The sequence below is a fragment of the Wasmannia auropunctata genome, unplaced genomic scaffold, assembly GCF_000956235.1.
Source record: "Wasmannia auropunctata unplaced genomic scaffold, wasmannia.A_1.0 LD336060.1, whole genome shotgun sequence".
Lineage (NCBI taxonomy): Eukaryota > Metazoa > Arthropoda > Insecta > Hymenoptera > Formicidae > Wasmannia > Wasmannia auropunctata.
In genome coordinates, this window is record NW_012026830.1 from 2,901,901 (window position 1) to 2,919,474 (window position 17,574).

The following is a 17,574-nucleotide window of genomic DNA, read 5'->3' on the forward strand; positions in this document are numbered from 1 at the left end:
ACGTGTGCTCTTCCGATCGATTAAATTCCATTGTTTTATTTAAAAATAAACTATATCGTTTTAATTAAAAATAACTATTTATTAAGTAGGAGCAGTTGGCGACTTAAATAAGGTTCAGCTTGACACTATAGATTTAAACAGTGTATTATTATTACTTTCGAGGTGCTGCACGGCTCAATTATAACGCTGTAACGCCTGTGACACACTCGCGGGGAATCCGAAAGAGGTCTAACGCGATACATCCTCGACGGCGCGGCGATGCTCATCCGCCGCTTCGTGACGCGAGTGTCACGAACGGTTTAGAAAGTCGCAGCGCCCCTCGCCGAGACTGGCAATCGTGATACGAGGAAAGTCAGCTGCTCGATAAAAATTAGATGAAAAAAAAGGACGCGTTGCAAAATCACATCAAGTTTCACTGGCCGTGGACGATTCAGACATACGTTTCTAAAGTCATCGCGACCGTCCGCGGATCGTTCTCTCTAAAGCCGTTGATCCTGAACGCACGCCGGTATTGTCTCTCAATCGCGTCTCTGAGCCCATTTAAGACCGTAGGATGTTTACAAACAATTAATATATTTTATAGTAATTTTATTACATTTTTTCACACGTTTTGTTTAAAATTACAGTGTCCTATACATTTGTCGAAAAAACAAGACTGACAACTTCATAATTTAACATAAACTTTACTTGGGATTTAAAAAAACACACACACTTCTCTGCCTGCTCGATAAAAAGAGCAAAAAGACGCCCGACGAGAGATGTAATTTTGTAATTCTACAAAATTATACCTTTCCAAAGTGACATAACGAAACAATATTGAGTAACTTTTAGCGATCGCTAAATCTAGTTCCGCCCCGCCTGGTCATTATAGATAAAAGCAATGATCATTTAATGCTCGCCTTTACGTAACGCTCATACCGTCTCGGCTTTAAAGAAACGGCGAGATGTCGTGCCTCGCGATTTGCGAAGAGCGATATAATGATGCGGCACGATGAATTTAGCGGCTTACCTTAGAATTACATTAATTAGCCGCCGTCGCTTTATGTAATGGCGACACATTGTAACGTCGGTCGCTTCCGCGTCTGGATATAATGAGAGACGATAACGTGTACGTGAGAAGAGTCTCAGTTAGGAGCTGCTTACTGCTATGAGTGCGATTAGATCTGTAAAAAAAGCCAGGGAAATTATAATTCTTACGCTACGTTACGTGTTAGGAGGACACAAATTCGATTAGGAACTATTTCTTGCAGTCTGCGGAAGAGCAGTACTATACGTTCTGCAATTTTCTTAACGAGCGAACCGATTGCGACGCGTAAAGAATGCAGCTTACGTGGTCACGGGGTCACTGGACCTCGACCGGCCCTCGATCTTTTTTTTTTCTTTTCTTTCTCCAGCCGTGTCCCGCGTCATCCGTAAGTTACTTAACACACGAGCGCGCGCGGATTATGCATGCCGCGTATTGCGGTTTAACACGTGCAAACACACGGCTTCGCGAGAAACTGGCACCTCGCTGCACCACGCTTCCGTGTATACCTTCGCACGAGTGTTGATTCGGCTTGACTCCGATTTTTCATATCGTTGCATCATTTATATCTTGTAACCGTGTATATTTAGAGAAAGAATAAGTGGAATCATGTGTAGGATATAAGATGTAGACAAAATTGGGAAATTTTACCTTTTATACACGGAAAGAACGATTTTGTTAAAAGGTCTAAAAATTTTGCTAAAAACAGATCTGTAAATAATTTTTTGTTGAATTATCAAAATAATTTGTTGAAATGTGTTAAAACTGATAAGTATTGCTATAAAACGTTTTGATATTCTAGTAATCATTTTGACTTTCGCACAAAATTATTTTGATTATTGAACAAAAATTATTTTCAGATCTGAATTCAGTAAAATTGTTCTTTCCGTGTATATACCTACTTGCACGGAGAGAACAATTTTATTGAAAGGTCTAAAAATTTAGCTAAATACAGATCTGAAAATTTTTTGTTTAACCCTCTGTCCGGAATATCGGTCATTATGACTAAAAGTTAAAGTTTCAAGGCTAATTCAAGTTTTCAGATATAGATTTTTCGTTATTTGATTTACTAGAGTGGAAGACTGATGGAATGTAACTTATACGCAATTTTGTTCTTAACCTTTTTCAAATATACAATTTGTTCGTTGTTTTTTTTTTACTCAAATTGTGTTCTGAATTATCCCATTCTAAATGACCAAAGACCAAAAATTGGGTGTTCCGGGTAGAGGGTTAATCATCAAAATAATTTGTTGGAATGTTAAAACTGATGGGCATTGCTATAAAACGTTTTGATATTCCAGCAATTATTTTGACTCTCGCACAAAATTATTTTGATTATTGTACAAAAATTATTTTCAGATCTGGATTCCGCAAAATTGTTCTTTCCAAGTGTATATACATTATTATTATTTTTTTTTAAACTAAAATCAATTGATTTTTTTCAGTTTTTTGTTGCTTTTTAAAATTCTCATTCGAAATCCAACCGCGTGGATGTGAAGTAGAATGCTTTGTAAACATATACTCTTTGATCAGAAAACATTATAGTTGCGTCAAAGCTGCATTGTGCGGCGCAAGATAAAAAGGAAAAACGGCCGCTTTTGAAAGGAGACGCATCTCAAAGAGGAAAATTGCGTAGGTGAGCACTGCAGCGAGGACACATTAATGAGGTGCCCGCACATAGAAAATCTCTTTCGCAAGGATTTTGCACAACCAGACTGGATAGACAACCAAATCCATGGCATCTGTTTGCCGCATTAAGAATACGTTCTCTCTCTTTCTCTCTCTCTTGTGTCTCTCGTCGGAAAATTATGATATTCTATATGCGTCGTCGCCTCGGTGAAGCACCGGGATAGCCGAGAACACGAACCGTTGAGATGTGAGAGATCGCCAGAGAGAGAGAGAGAGAAAGAGAGAGAGAGAGAGAGAGAGAGAGAATGATGCAACAACCGAGAAGTTTTGTAACGCTAACAAAAAGGGATTACTTCGCCGGGATCACACGGCGATTGTTGATTATGTCAATGTTATGACACTTGGAAGATTGAATTGACATCTGGGAGAAAAGAGGTCTAATAACGTTTTATTAAGACGTCGTTAATCCCTTCACCCGATGCATTACACAGATCCCGCGGCGAAGGTACATATTGACGAGTATTTAATAGTTTTGTTCCCCAAGTATGTTTGCAAAAGTATCACAAAGGAGATAAATGCAATCAATTAGCTTGCTAAAGAAGCGGAAAGATTGAGTTAGCAAAAGTGGATATTTCTTGTTCTTTAAATCGTGATGATCATATATTCAGTATGCACTCTCTTTTCTCTCGGTAGTCTTGATAAACATTTTCAATTATTGCCAATAGTTATACGGCACACAATAGTTGTATATTGGAGCGCCTCAATTTTTTCACATTTCTTGGCTAATTTAAAAGTTGCATGAAGATAATCTGATGAAGCACAAGGACAGAGAATACACTTTATTTGGTTGTATTAATTCAATTCTGGGTAAAAGAGAAAGGCCTCTCCGATTTCAGTCTTTAAAAAGCGAAATTATGGAGCGAAAGTAACGTAATAGCAAATATAAAATTAAGATGGCCATCGTGAAAGAGACTGTTGACGCGCATTCTTATCTTCAATTTATCGGATGCATTCGTTACTCCACTTTGTACATCCTTTCTCCGGTCTCATCCGCCGGAATCGTTCATTATATTCAAACGCCGGTGTTTTACATCGTTAAATTAAACATTGCCCGTGCAGCTCTCGTAACCCATCAACCTCCATTCCCGGCTGTGCCATTAACTTTCAATCTGGACACTCCATTTCACGCGGTATACATTTAATAGGTGTGCACGTCGTCGCGTCACATGGCACACAGTAACGCTAATTACAGTCACGGTAATTCCTACGCTTCTTAATTAGCGACTGCGAGGAAAACGGTATTACGGGGTTGTCGGAGGGTCGTCGTTACGCGCGAAAGTTAAATAAGAAGGGCGAGATGTATTAGACGCGGTGGATATTCTTCTCCGATTTTACGTTGCGCATTCCGAGAGATTTAGTTCCGAAACACAATAGATGTAGTAAACTGTAAGAAATTAATTAAAATCGTAATCAATTATTCTCTTCACATTCGACTGCAATTGGTCTTCTTCAATTTCTTACGACTTAAGGCTTAAGCTTAAGTTTTACGCCTTAAAATCTCATTGCACCACTTTAAGCGGCGTCTACAATGAGACTTAAGACTTAAGACTATGAGAAAACTGACTAAATCACAATCGATTATTCGATTCTCACGCGAGATGAATAATCGACTATGATTGGCCAATTTTCTTGAATCTTAAGTCTTAAGTCTCATTGTAGACGACGCTTTAACTGTGCCGCGTTTAGACCACGATTCCATTGTGTTATACTCGAAGACGAAATATCCTTTTTATACGTTCGCGTTTCGTCGTCAACACGTCACGCGAATATTGATGACTACTATAATGCGAAAATGCCATTCATCTTCGCGTCGTATATCTCAGCGCGAACGCGAAAAACCGCCCATTGGCACCTATTTCGTATAATGTATTGGCAGACGTAAAAGAAGGAGCCGCGAGCTCTTTGATGTGCGATGACTGATGAATATATGGATGCTGTTGAATTATACATTTAGTAAGTTCAAGTCACCGTACATTCTATTTTCATGCGCTCACAATGGAGATAGACGAGTTTGTTAGAACTAGATAATAAATAATAAATAATTCAGCATTTTACTTTTGCTAGCATTCCTTACGTAAACTTTCATGTCACTCCACAATCTTTACTTTCTATTGGTAATTGTATGAAAATTCATCTCGTGTTGCTTTTTCATGATAGAATAGGTAAAATAAGTCAGTCACCCTTGTGATTTAAATTGAAAAAAATCGTCTGTTGTAATTTTAATTAGACTACATCAAATTATTGAAATAATATCGTTTGAGAATATCATTGCAGTTGAGAAATGAATCATGTCTCCTAAATTATTACCCTCGTGATAATCTTTTGTAAATTAAAAAAAAATCGTCTGTTGTAATTTTAATTGGACCACATCAAGTTATAGAAATAATATCGTTTGAGAATATCGTTGCGGCTGAGAAATGAATCACGTCTCCTAAATTATCACCCTCGTGATAATCTTTTGTAAATTAAAAAAAAATCATCTATTGTAATTTTAATTGGACCACATCAAGTTATTGAAATAATATCGTTTGAGAATATCGTTGAGAAGTGAATCACGTTCCCTCATTCGGTTCGAACGTGTCTGATGTGAAAGCATTGTTTTTTGAAGAATTCCTCGAAAGCCGATATTCATCTATCGGCTCCCGTGAATTCAGGTTACAGACAAATTAAGAGATCGTGAGAAAATCCAACTCGCGTTTTTTTTCGATGGCTTTCAGAGCCAAGCAGAGTCGCTTTCCGAACCGCAGGATGATTAGGGAAACTAAAGAACGGTTTTTATTCGTTCACTCTATGAACGCGTTTTGCTAACGGCTTTGTCGTGTCGTTCGCTCTCCTAGAAAGTGGTTCGCCTCGTATTTGTCCTGGCGACTGAATGACTGTCATTAGTAAAACCATCACGAAGCGACGACATTTTTACGTGTCGCACGAGATCAATCCGGAAGTCCATAATTCGATCCGGTCGATTGCTTTGTTCTAAAATCGAATCGAGTGCTGTCACTGATTAATTGAAAGTTGCACTATATACATATTTTAATAATACTCTATAAAAACAATTCTAAATTAATTATAAATTTAGGCCTCCATAATTCATGCAATAATTGCGCGTCTGATTTGATCGAGGATGCTGTAAAAATCATGTTTTTAAAAATTTCACGAGGGATTCGCAGAGACTACGTAAAAAATGTTAGTAATTAGGATTTGTATACGTTGCAAATTCAGCACATGCGAGCATCATAAAAGTCTTGTAACCCCGTAACCTCGAACTGCTGAACACACTCAATGGCGTTGGCAAATGTTCAGCGTTCCCGTTTCAAAGAATTGTCGACTTTCTTAAGAATTCCATAATACTACCTTGGTGTATAATACGACACGTATGGCTTGGTATTTCTGTCGAGAATGCCCTAAATTGTACGTAATCAGCATCTGCATAAAGGCATGTGTGTGTGTGTGTGTGTGTGTGATGGAACTGTTACTGTCAAGGCTTTCCAACGGGCTTAAATTTCTAATTACATCTTCGGTGTATTTTCCAACAAGCGAAACTAAACGGTGTAATATAAGTTGGAGAAGCTGATTTTCTCGTGATTAGTATAGCAAGCGAAACTCTTCGTAAAGTTGAAGAAGTTTAATACTCGCATAATTACGCCGAGCAGGCTGTACATAAAAAGTAGTACGAAGTCTTACTATTATACCAAGTGTGGGAGCTCTTTTGTTCCCCTGAATTCAGAACACGAGGCGTTCTTCTTTCGAGACCAGATTCCTCGAAATAACTTTTCGTCGTAAATTTCAATTCTTAAATGTATGTTTTAATCGATATATCACATGTATAACATATATTAATACATTAACAAACAGAAAATGATTAAATCAAGGTCAAGAAACGAGTAAATTAAAAAGAATTGGTTGTAAAATTTAAAAATTTCATTTTTTTCGCGTCGATTATAAGTGTTCTTATTGTAACACGTGCAGGCTCTCCCCTTTTTATGACTATATGTATCATTTTTTAATTTATTTTAATTAATTTATTTGTTTATTTGTTTTAATATGCGGATTAATGTTTATTTATTTATTATTTAATTGTATTAGGAATTCGGATTAGCTGAGGAAGACTCTGTGTAGTCGAAACGTACTGTTGTTTCTGATTGATTTATGTATTTTAGTAAAAGAATTTTTAAATTTTACAACCAATTTAATTTGCTCGTTTCTTGGCCTTGATTTAATCATTTTCTGTCTGTTAATTTCACACACGAGCGTGGTTTCTTTGTAATTTACATTAATACACTGATCAAAATATTAATATACAAATTAATAGATATTAATAAATGAATTATTAAACGCGTAATTTGAACAACTTTATCATATCATTCTCATTAATGTGGTTTTTTTTTCTCAAAATTAAGCAAGATGATTTTTAAAGGAATTCTTTAGTTATACTTTTGCGATGTACTTGTGAAATGCATAATTTTTCGAGTTTCACTTAGCTCTTCAGAAGGATCGTGTCTTTGCGGTAATAATCGTGATGATTCTCACTCATGTTGCGCTAAGCGTATGCACGAATGCACTCCCAGGCACGTTGCATCGCGGATGTACCTACATAACGCGCGTTACATGAAATTGCGGCATCGCGTTGATTAACGATCGCATTTGTCTAGGGGCGACAGATTTAGAATTTCGAAGCACAATTCACATTTAGGAGTTCCTCTACAAGGATTGCTTTTGTAGTCCTACGTTCTACGTGACTAAAGTAATCTTCCCAATTACATTGCAACACTAAAAATCGAACCTCCTTACTTTAATGACATCAGCTAGCGAATGAAAAAATAATATTTAAATATTTTATAGATGCACATTTATATATATATATATTTATAAATGCTGATGAAAACACTGTAATGTGAAATTTTAATTCGTGAAACCGGATAATCGCAGTATTTTACGAGATAAGTTAAGCTATATATTCACAGAAAATACTATATGGGGACCTTTTGGCACCCGAGGGGGAACCCTAAACGACACTGTTTACATCGTTACATAAATCGCCAATAAATCACCCGTATAGATTCGACGCCTGACGTATCTTGCGCAATTCCCTACACAAACGATCAACGTTCTCTTCCTCTGTTCAAGGTCGGGAATATGAGGGCCATCTACTTGCTCCTCCTCGGCGTTGTCGCCGTGAGTGCCCAGCGTCGCTTAGCCTTGCCCGAACCGCGAAGCTGCGCGAACCGTAAGTATTTTCCAGCGACATTTCGTAATCACGCTCTAACTTAGCGGCTGCACGGTTAATTAACTAGGTGGAAAATCGCTGGAGACCCCGTCGTAGTCGGAGAGAACAAAAAAAAAATGAAAGACAGAGAGAAAGAAAAAGCGGGACGATTGCGGGATGCTCTTCATTCATTAGAATACGCTCGCCGTGTCGTAACGCGCTTCGTGTAAACTGGCTCGCGTTAAGCATCAAATGATTGCGCGTAGGATTTGCTCCATTTATGATCTTTTATAATTAAGCGAGACTCTTCGCGATACGAAGTGAAATCGCTCGACAATCGCTTTATCTAACAAGCCTTAAATTCTTTGAGACATTTGTATAACGAAGTACGTCCATTCTCTTTAAAGAAATGCGGATGAGAAGAAATAGATATAAGGTTAAATTTGCCTCGACTCTTGCTCAGACAAGAGATCTTCGCGCATCCATCATTTCTGCCGTAATAAATTTCCATGACACGCACGTGTGTCACGCAAAGTTAATTATGGAGGCGGCGAGAGATAAGATCTCGACGCGGTTGACGATAGTATTATAAGCGATTCATTCATATACGCGCGTTCGTTTCCTCAGGCGTCCGTCACGCGTCGTACAGAGATGGCAGGGGGGTCGGGCACTCGTACTTCTTCAGCTGGGAACACGGACCGACCCGGAATCTCGAGGTGGACTGGCTGGACGCTCGCAACATCTGCCGCCGTCATTGCATGGACGCCGTGTCCCTGGAGACCCCTCAGGAGAACGAATTCATCAAGCAGAGACTAGCGAGAGGTGAGCTCTCCGATGACAGCTGGCTCGAAATCCACCGTCGGACCTCCTCGAAGCCGCCGCGCACTTTGATTCCCTCGCCAGAGGATTGGCAACCTTACGTAATCCTCCTCGCTACGCGAATAAAAATTTCCGTTTGAGGATCAAAGGCCGAATCAACGCGAACTTCTTGATTTCGACAATCGAGAGGATTGATAAATGGTAAATTTAATCGTCGGTTTGAGTGACGCAACGCAACAGGTAGCCAATCACTGTCGCGACGAGCTTTAAATGGTAATTTCTTCCCGATGACTTTTGACGCCCTGAGAAAGTTACAAAGCGCAACTGATTTTCGCGTAAGCAATTAAAGATACACGAATCTACGAATTGAATTTTCGTGAAAATAATTAATATAAGGAGCCTTATAATTTAATTTACTACTGACAAAATTTTCCATCGCGTCCCTCTTCGTAATCGCGTTTAGGCTGCACACCGTTTTACAAATAAAAAAATAAGAAATGCCTTTCGTTTCGTTGAACGTGTCCTATGATATTAAGTTGAAAATTAAATTCAATTCGATGACAATCCGTTAAGTATCCTTTTGATTAGAGAGGGAAAATAATGTGTGTTGCGGTTATTAATACTGCTATAAAAGGTTATTAATACCTGCTGTAACTGATTTGATCGCTACTCCGATCTATCCTTTTACATCCGCGAAGACGAGCTTCGAGAACAATCAGATAGCCGATAGGTCGTAAAGATTAAGGAATAATTAGTTGATTACGCTCGACTCGATTGGAGATTTCATAACAGCTGAGTGTGTCAATGTCGTATTAATGTTTACACTCTTCTTACGATTTGTACTCTGTGAAAATACACCATCGCTGATTATGTCATCTTCGGACGCTTCAACTCGTCATTAAAAAAAGAAGTAAAAAACCAAGACTGTCGGAAAATCGTCGGCGTAATTCATGCAAAATTGATTGATAATTAGTTTGCAAAACATGACAAATTACTCAGAAATTCAAAGTACGTGCATACCGTTAGGTATTGTATAATTTATTCACAAAGTCCACGCGTGAGGCAGACGCGAAACAATTTTTCTCAATTACGAACGCGATCTGCAGCAATCAGGTATCTTCCGCATTTCGCGATTTTTTTGAAGAATTAAAGCGGACTTCGAGTTCCTTCGTCTTATATAAGTGAAATTCGCAATCTCTCGCTATTCTTTACAGGATCCGCGTCGGAAATTCGAGAGGCGCGCGAGCGACACGGAGTCTCATTAGCGCCGCCAATTTCGCGCCTCGTCCTCGTGAGAGAAATTTTCCGCGCCGCGATCCCCCGCAGCAGACAGTCCTTGCGAATCTAACAAAACAGAGACGCCGTCGTCGTCGCGAGCGAAGCAATTTTTCTCAATTACGAACGCGGAGCCGGTAATCGATATCTTCCGTATTTCGCGATTTTTTTACGAGCACTAAAGCGGACTTCGAGTTCCTTCTTAAGTGAAATTCGCAATCTCTCGCTATTCTTTACGGGATCCGCGTTGGAAATTCGAGAGGCGCGCAAGCGACACGGAATCTCATTAGCGCCGCCAATTTCGCGCCTCGTCCTCGTGAGAGAAATTTTCCGCGCCGCGATCCCCCGCAGCAGACAGTCCTTGCGAATCTAACAAAACAGACGCCGCCGCGCCGCGCCGTCGCGGTCGTCGCGCCGAGCGAGCGCGTGAGAAGTAAAAGCGCGGATCCTCTTCGGTCAATTTAAGACCCCGGTTGCACAACATCGCCGCGCGATTAAGCCTCTCGCGGGGATGGGTTTTAGCCCCGATTAGGCGCGTCCGCGCGAATTCGGTGGCGCAATGACAGTGACTACCCGTCATTTCTCTTCGTCATTTCTCGCGCGAACCCCCGTCTCCGATCGTCGCCGCGCGCCGCGGCTGCGCGGCGAGAAATTCCGAGTTGCAAGTTAGATTCGCGGGTGACTATATAGATGCTCTCGCGCGCGTGTGCCCCTATACCCGGCGAAGCGGGTCACTTTCACTTGACCGTTGATGCCCCTCCCCCCCTCCCCGTTCACAGAAAAAGGAACTGACGTGAAAGGGACTTTATGTAGGTATCTGCAATTTAACGATTTGTCTTCCGAGGATTCTCGCGAGTCGCCGGCGATAACGAGATGCTTGTTGCCAACCTGAAGCGACTATTGCGCTCAACGTCGGAAAGAGACCGCAGGCAATGTTGAAATATATACAATATGGAAAGCTCCGTTTTTTTGTGTCGGCAAGTCAACTTTAGCGACTATCTAAACGTCAGTAATATAAATAGTATAGCACGTTTCATTAGCTTAAAGCAAGCTTTGAATTTCGAAGATATATAACAGTCCACGTGATATTATATCTTTTACGATGAATTCTACTAAACTTGCTAATTCTTTTAATTATTTGTTTGCATTATTCAAAAATTTTGTATTCTTTGACGATTTCTGTGTGTATGTTACTTTCGAATGATAATTCTTTTAATTGAAGTTCCATATACCTATGCGTTTCGCCTCAATTGTCTCATTCGCTTTCTTTTCTCTGTACAGCTTTCGAGTAATGAATTCTAATTAATTTTTCATTTAATTGATAATTCTTATATGTTAAATGTGCGCTCTCGCTTTAGATCGTACACGGTTCCATATTAATTATTCAATCAAATTCTCTTTCTTCGCTGCAATATAACATAAAAATATAATTATCTGACGGATCAAAGGCTGATTCCGCGTGCCACAGGAAACCGCAGATAAATCTGTCAAGATACAATAAGGAAATGTTGAGCGAAGTGTAATTCGCGGCGTCCAACAGGGCGATGATGAAACGCGGGTTCGATGTCTTCGAAGAGTTTAGCATCCCTATCGTTGCGTTTCATTTTTTAATTAATTCGAAACTCTGCGGGCGCAGATGCAGCGCACAATCTTCGAAAAGAATCCTGTCAGATACTTCGAACTTGGTCTTTATATAAATAATTTATCATCAAAAGATATTTATATATGTGCACAAGAACCAAATGCAGATTAATTGTAAGATTTGGGCAGAATTATTTCGAAAAAGTTTCGCGTATAAAATTGTATGTAAATGGCTACGATCAATCTGTATCGCAAATCAATTGTACATCTTGTACTATTATACGGATTACAAGTACGTGCAATCCGTATTTTTTTCTTAACGATAATATCAAGCTGGACGTGACATTTTATACGAGGTTGTTCGAGCTATTATTCGGATAATAAGACACTATTTGATTAAGACATCCGGCCTTATTATGAAAATGATAGCTATTTTCCCCGCGTTTTCACGATACTCATTTAAGCTTTTACTGTCACATTTCGGGATAATCTTATAGCTGAGAAACGAGGTTCCTATTGCGGTCAGAGTGATGCGGACGTCCGGGTGAAGGATAATCAATGCATCGCGAGGTATCATTTAGCGATTGGAAGGTCGCCAACCTATACGATTTACACATAGCTTGCATCATCGGTTACCCAGACAATGAGAAATTTAATTGCTTCCTCCGTGGAGGGTCTACATCTAAAAATCTCTTGCACCATCCTTAAAATATTCCTTCTTAATCCCAGCAAATACTTCTGGCAGTGTCGAACGCCAAGCCCGGTTCATGCTAATGGAATGAAAGTATACGAGCATTTTAATTTTACCGCAAAGAGTTGCGTCAGTAGCGCATCACGTTATAACGCAGTCGCATCGTTTAATCAGGAAACGTACGGTACATCTGGACGTCCGGCCGTAAATGCAACTTTAACGGCTGCGACCGACCCGATCTTCAGCCCCAGAACATCAACGGATGGTTCTGGTCTGGATCCGGAGTCAAGATCGGACCGACGACCCAGCGTAACACCGGGGACTGGAGCAACACCGGAGGATACGGCCAACCGCAGCCGGACAATCGTGAAGCTGCACAGGTACAGAGTTTACTTTGTCTTTAATCTTGAAATATTGGAATAATTATACATACACGAAAAGATTAATTTTGCTGGACACAGATCTAAAAATGTAATGTTCGTTGGACTATCAAAATGATTTTGTTGGAAATTCAAACTGATTGCTAGAAACGTTTTACAGCAATGCTTATCATTTTTGAGTTTGCAACAAAGTTATTTTCAGATAAAAATTCTTTCACTTTCCAGCAAAATCGTTCTTTCCGTGTATGATTCCGATAGGTATGACTCGACTACCAGTACAACTGTAAATGGGCACTTTCACGCATATTTTAGCAAAAATATTACACACACACACACACACACACACACACGAGAGAGAGAGAGAGAGAGAGAGAGGGAGAGAGAGAGATTTCAAACAATTTTAAATCTACTTTAGCCGCAAATACAAATTACAATAAATATATTACGTTATTTTAATTGAAAAACACGTAACATCTTTAATAAGGCTGTACAAATGCAAATTTCATCTCTGCAAGTTTTATTATATTATAATAATAAAAATATTATATAGTGTAATTAATGTATCTATTGAAATTTGCAGCCTTATTAAAGATGTTACGTGTTTTTCGATTATATATGAAGTAATGTAATATACATATATTTACGAAAATTTGTATTTGCCGAAGCAGACTTACAAATCAAATAATATTATCAAATTGAACAATATGATTATATTCTAATATCTCTTGTTTACTCGTTTTATTGGCCCCTTCCCTTTTATTTCTAATTTATTTCTAAATACGAGCCAACACACAATTTTTTCTTTAAATTCAAGAATATAAAAGAGTCGTTGTGACCTCACTGAGCATTGCATCCGAGCAACGCGCTTTCCTTCATTGACCCCGTGAAACTCTAATTTATATTCTTGTAGAGTAGAGTGAAAGTGCTTTGGCATCTCCGGATTTATTGCTGCTGTCATATAAGTGACCTTTAGTAATTTTTATCAGTGTCTCGCTCTCGTGACTTCCCGCTATCAATTAAGTATAAAAGCTACTTAAGATCATATATATTTGGTTTTTTAAATTTTTAAATGAAAACATCTCAAAAAAAATTGTGATTCGTATTGTTTTAGAATTTTTCATTGTTACACTGCTTTTTGAAAACTTCCTGTGCTTCCTAATGTTGTACAAAGAAAGATATATATTTTAAAGTAAATTTTAATTTTAAAATATGTTTCGTTTATAAATAAAATTATTCATAATTACACGGGAGAGATTTCCCGCTATCAATTAAATATAAAACTTTATTTTTACTTCAAAAGTGAGAATTACCGTTAATTCAATGAGATAAATTAAGCAAGATATTTTTAATGACTTAATAATATCTCTAATTATAAACGTACATACATGGAAAGAACGATTTTGCTGGAAAATCTAAACATTTTGCTGGATACAGATCTGAAAATAATTTTATTGGACTATAAAAATAATTTTTTGGGGAATTTGGAAATGATGAGCATTGCTGTAAAACGTTTTGATATTTTAAATTTTTAACAATCGATTTGAATTTCCAATAAAATTATTTTCAAATCTGTGCCAGAAGGTCTAAAACGCTGGATATAGCAAAATTTTTAGGCCTTCCAGCAAAGTCGTTCTTTTCGTGATAACAAAGTTCCAAGTTCCAAGAGCAAAAACTTAGAAAAAAAGGCTCGAAACGCGTCATTTGAACTTAAGCGCCTTCTCTTCGAGGACGAAGTCTTATGTTAGACTCGGGGGTTGAATTATTTCGTCCACTTGCAGGGTAACGACGAGTCCTGCCTATCCATCTTGAACAACTTCTACAACGACGGCATCAAATGGCACGACGTGGCCTGCCACCATGTGAAGCCCTTCGTGTGCGAAGACAGCGACGAGCTTCTCAACTTCGTCGCGTCCCGGAATCCAGGAATCCGTCTATAAAAAGATCCAATTGTAGACGGGCGAGTTGACCACCATCGTATACGCCAAGATACGATAATTTAAACGCGACGGTATTTCACGCGCATCGCGTATTTTTCCCTTCGTCGTACGTTTATTATTTATAATTTACACTAACCGATGATATCTCTCTCTCTCTCTCTCTCTCTCCTTCTCTCCTCCCCCTCTCACTCTCTCTTCCTCCCTGTTTCTCTCTCTCTCTCTTTCTTTTTCTCTCTATCTCTCTAACGGGCCGCGATTGTAGTGCTGTGCAATTCATCGTAAGCGAAAAAAATCGATCGGTATAGCTCGAAGTAGGCGGTAAATGCATTTAGTGTTGTATACGCGTAAATTTCTTATATAATTTCCCTTTAAATCCCTTTCGTAGATGAATAAATGCATTTTCTCATTTGTATTTAAGGTGTCTCGTCATTTTTAATCTAGACCCGCATTCCTTTTCTCCCATGCTTTTACACATAGATATATTCGAATTAGAGAATGGATGAGCTAAAGAAACGTGAAAATTTAAATGAGTAAAATAAAAACTTAGAAGCTTCATTCAATTAATTAAAATTATGCATACAAAGATTCCCGTATCTTTGACCCATCCTTTATCAAGACTACTGATCGCTCTGCCGATTTTCGTATAGAAAGAGACAGAAGCTCACCAAGCTGCACTATATAATTTCTAATATGTATATATGCAAGAGGGCCACTTTGCTGTATGCCACGTGATTTGAATGTGCCACGTGTTCTGCGTTATCACGTGCATGCAGCGAATTCTGATTGTGTTCCAAAATTGCTAGCGCTGAAAATCGTGCTGTAATGCACGTAACATAAATTATAGATTGTCAATGCTGGCAGTAAATTCTGAAACACTGTCTGTAGTTGTACTGTACTGAAATGCTGATGAAATGGAAGAGATCTGAAAATATCGACTTAAAGACAGTTGTTCATAACCATATACACTTTTTTTTAAATAACGATTATGGAACATTAGATACATTTAGGAATATACATATATATATATATATATATATATATATATGTATATATATTCCTAAATGTATCTAATGTTCTTTGGTGATTTATAATGCGCGTTGATCGGATTATAGATTCTGGAGTCAGGAATCGGTGAAGTGACGGACTTAAGAAAAAATTTTTGTCTTCACGTTAACGTCTTTTAGATCTTTTATTCCGAACTCGCGTGACTTTCTCTGCGACTGTACCATTCGACTTTTACACGGCTCCTCGTTCTCTCATTTTTTTCGGATCGACTGCCGGAAGTCCTCCCATTTTTAAACGTTATTTTTTCGTTACTTGATTTGTAAAAAACAAGTCATTTCTCTGTCCTTTTGCCTAAGCCGGGGATATCCGCGCTAATCGATCCGACTTTGTTTTTGCGTTTGACCTACTGTACATGTGGTACATGTGTGTATATCTGACTCATGCGTGCATGTATAACTCATGTATGTCGACATCTAGCAGGAATCTCTTTTACTTTCATTTTTTATATTTAATTTATTTGAGGCTGTGCGATGCAATCGCCACAGTTCCATAATCGTTATTTTAAATATTTAAAATTTGCTAATATTTGAATTTATTTAAAATATTGTTGTAATTACCATCCATGTTTGCATGATTGATCATAAAGATGACAATAGTAGAAGAAAAAAATTGTAATTTTGCAGTAATATATATATATATATATATATACATATATATACATATGTATGTACAGAGTGTCCCTGTATAAGTGGCCACCCCTTTTATCGTGTAAACTAATAGAGATAGACCTAATAAATATAATATCAAATTAAACGGCTCTGACTAAATTTTATTGTAAGCACAGTGATCACTTAGAAATATTATTTTAGTCTATTGCATGTGCGTGTGGATATGTAGCGCCAGGATCAGAGTACTCTATTCGTTAGTCTTGTGCTAGGATGATATCCGAATAATAAGTATTACAGTTTTGAGGAGTATCGAGACTAAATTCACTTTATTCGAATGTACAGTATAGAATCAGCACGTCTGATCGCGTGTTTCTGATCGGAGTGTTTCAACCGAATCTCCTCCTTTGTCCATCGCGCGGTCGCTAAACCTCTCTCGTCTCTTCCGCCTTGCTGTTTTCCACGTGTTTGCGTCAACATGTTTTTAAGTTATCGTGACCTCTTTTTGTGTGGCGAACAGCTGATCCTACCGTGTCACCATCTAATCGTGTGTTTCGCAGATGTTTCGCAGATTTCATAAGTAACGAATATTTTAAAGCGCGGGCTAACTTCGAGGTAGTGGCGATGCAATCGCCACATTATCTATGTTAGAGAGCGGAAAAACATGATTAATTTTTGCACGGTAACGTGATAATTTTAATATGATAAAAGTTGTAGCGTTTCTTTTAACGAATACAACGATGTATGATATAACAAAATTGTTTTACGAATTATAAGAGCTATTTTGATTTAAAATTTTGCGGGCAGCTACTATCTTTTCAATTTCGGCCCTGTGATGTGGCCAACTTCCGACTCTCACACTAACGAGAGTACTATGATCAGACAAAAACATTACACGTCAATTGTCAACGCAAAAATCAGAAGTTGGCCTCACCGCAGGGCCGAAATTGAAAAGATAGTAACTACCCGCAAAATTTTAAACCAAAATATCTCTTATAATTCGTAAAACAATTTCGTTATGTTACATATTGTTGTATTCGTTAAAAAGAATGCTACAACTTTTATCATATTAAAATTATCACCTTACCGTGCAAAAATTAATCTTGCTTTTCGCTCTCTAACATAGATAATATTTCTAAGTGATCACTCTGCTTACAATAAAGTTTGGTCAGTGCCGTTTAATTTGATATTATATTTATTAGGTCTATCTGTATTAGTTTACGAGATAAAAAGGAGTGGCCACTTATACGGGGACACTCTGTGTATATACTGTCTCTTATACACATCTCTGAGCGGGCTGGCAAG

General features: G+C 38.3%; 1 protein-coding gene across 2 annotated transcripts in view; it reads left to right on the forward strand.

Moving 5' to 3' along the window:
• Positions 1 to 15,011, forward strand: part of LOC105450589 — a 27,853-nt gene extending 12,842 nt beyond the window's left edge. For both annotated transcript variants that reach the window (XM_011690524.1, XM_011690523.1), the window contains 4 exons: positions 7,838 to 7,937; positions 8,544 to 8,738; positions 12,457 to 12,662; positions 14,441 to 15,011. In XM_011690524.1, coding sequence (XP_011688826.1) covers positions 7,847 to 7,937; positions 8,544 to 8,738; positions 12,457 to 12,662; positions 14,441 to 14,599 — 651 coding nt within the window. In that variant the 5' untranslated portion in view covers positions 7,838 to 7,846 and the 3' untranslated portion in view covers positions 14,600 to 15,011. The remainder of the gene's footprint in view (positions 1 to 7,837; positions 7,938 to 8,543; positions 8,739 to 12,456; positions 12,663 to 14,440) is intronic.
• Positions 15,012 to 17,574: the final 2,563 nt, after the last annotated feature.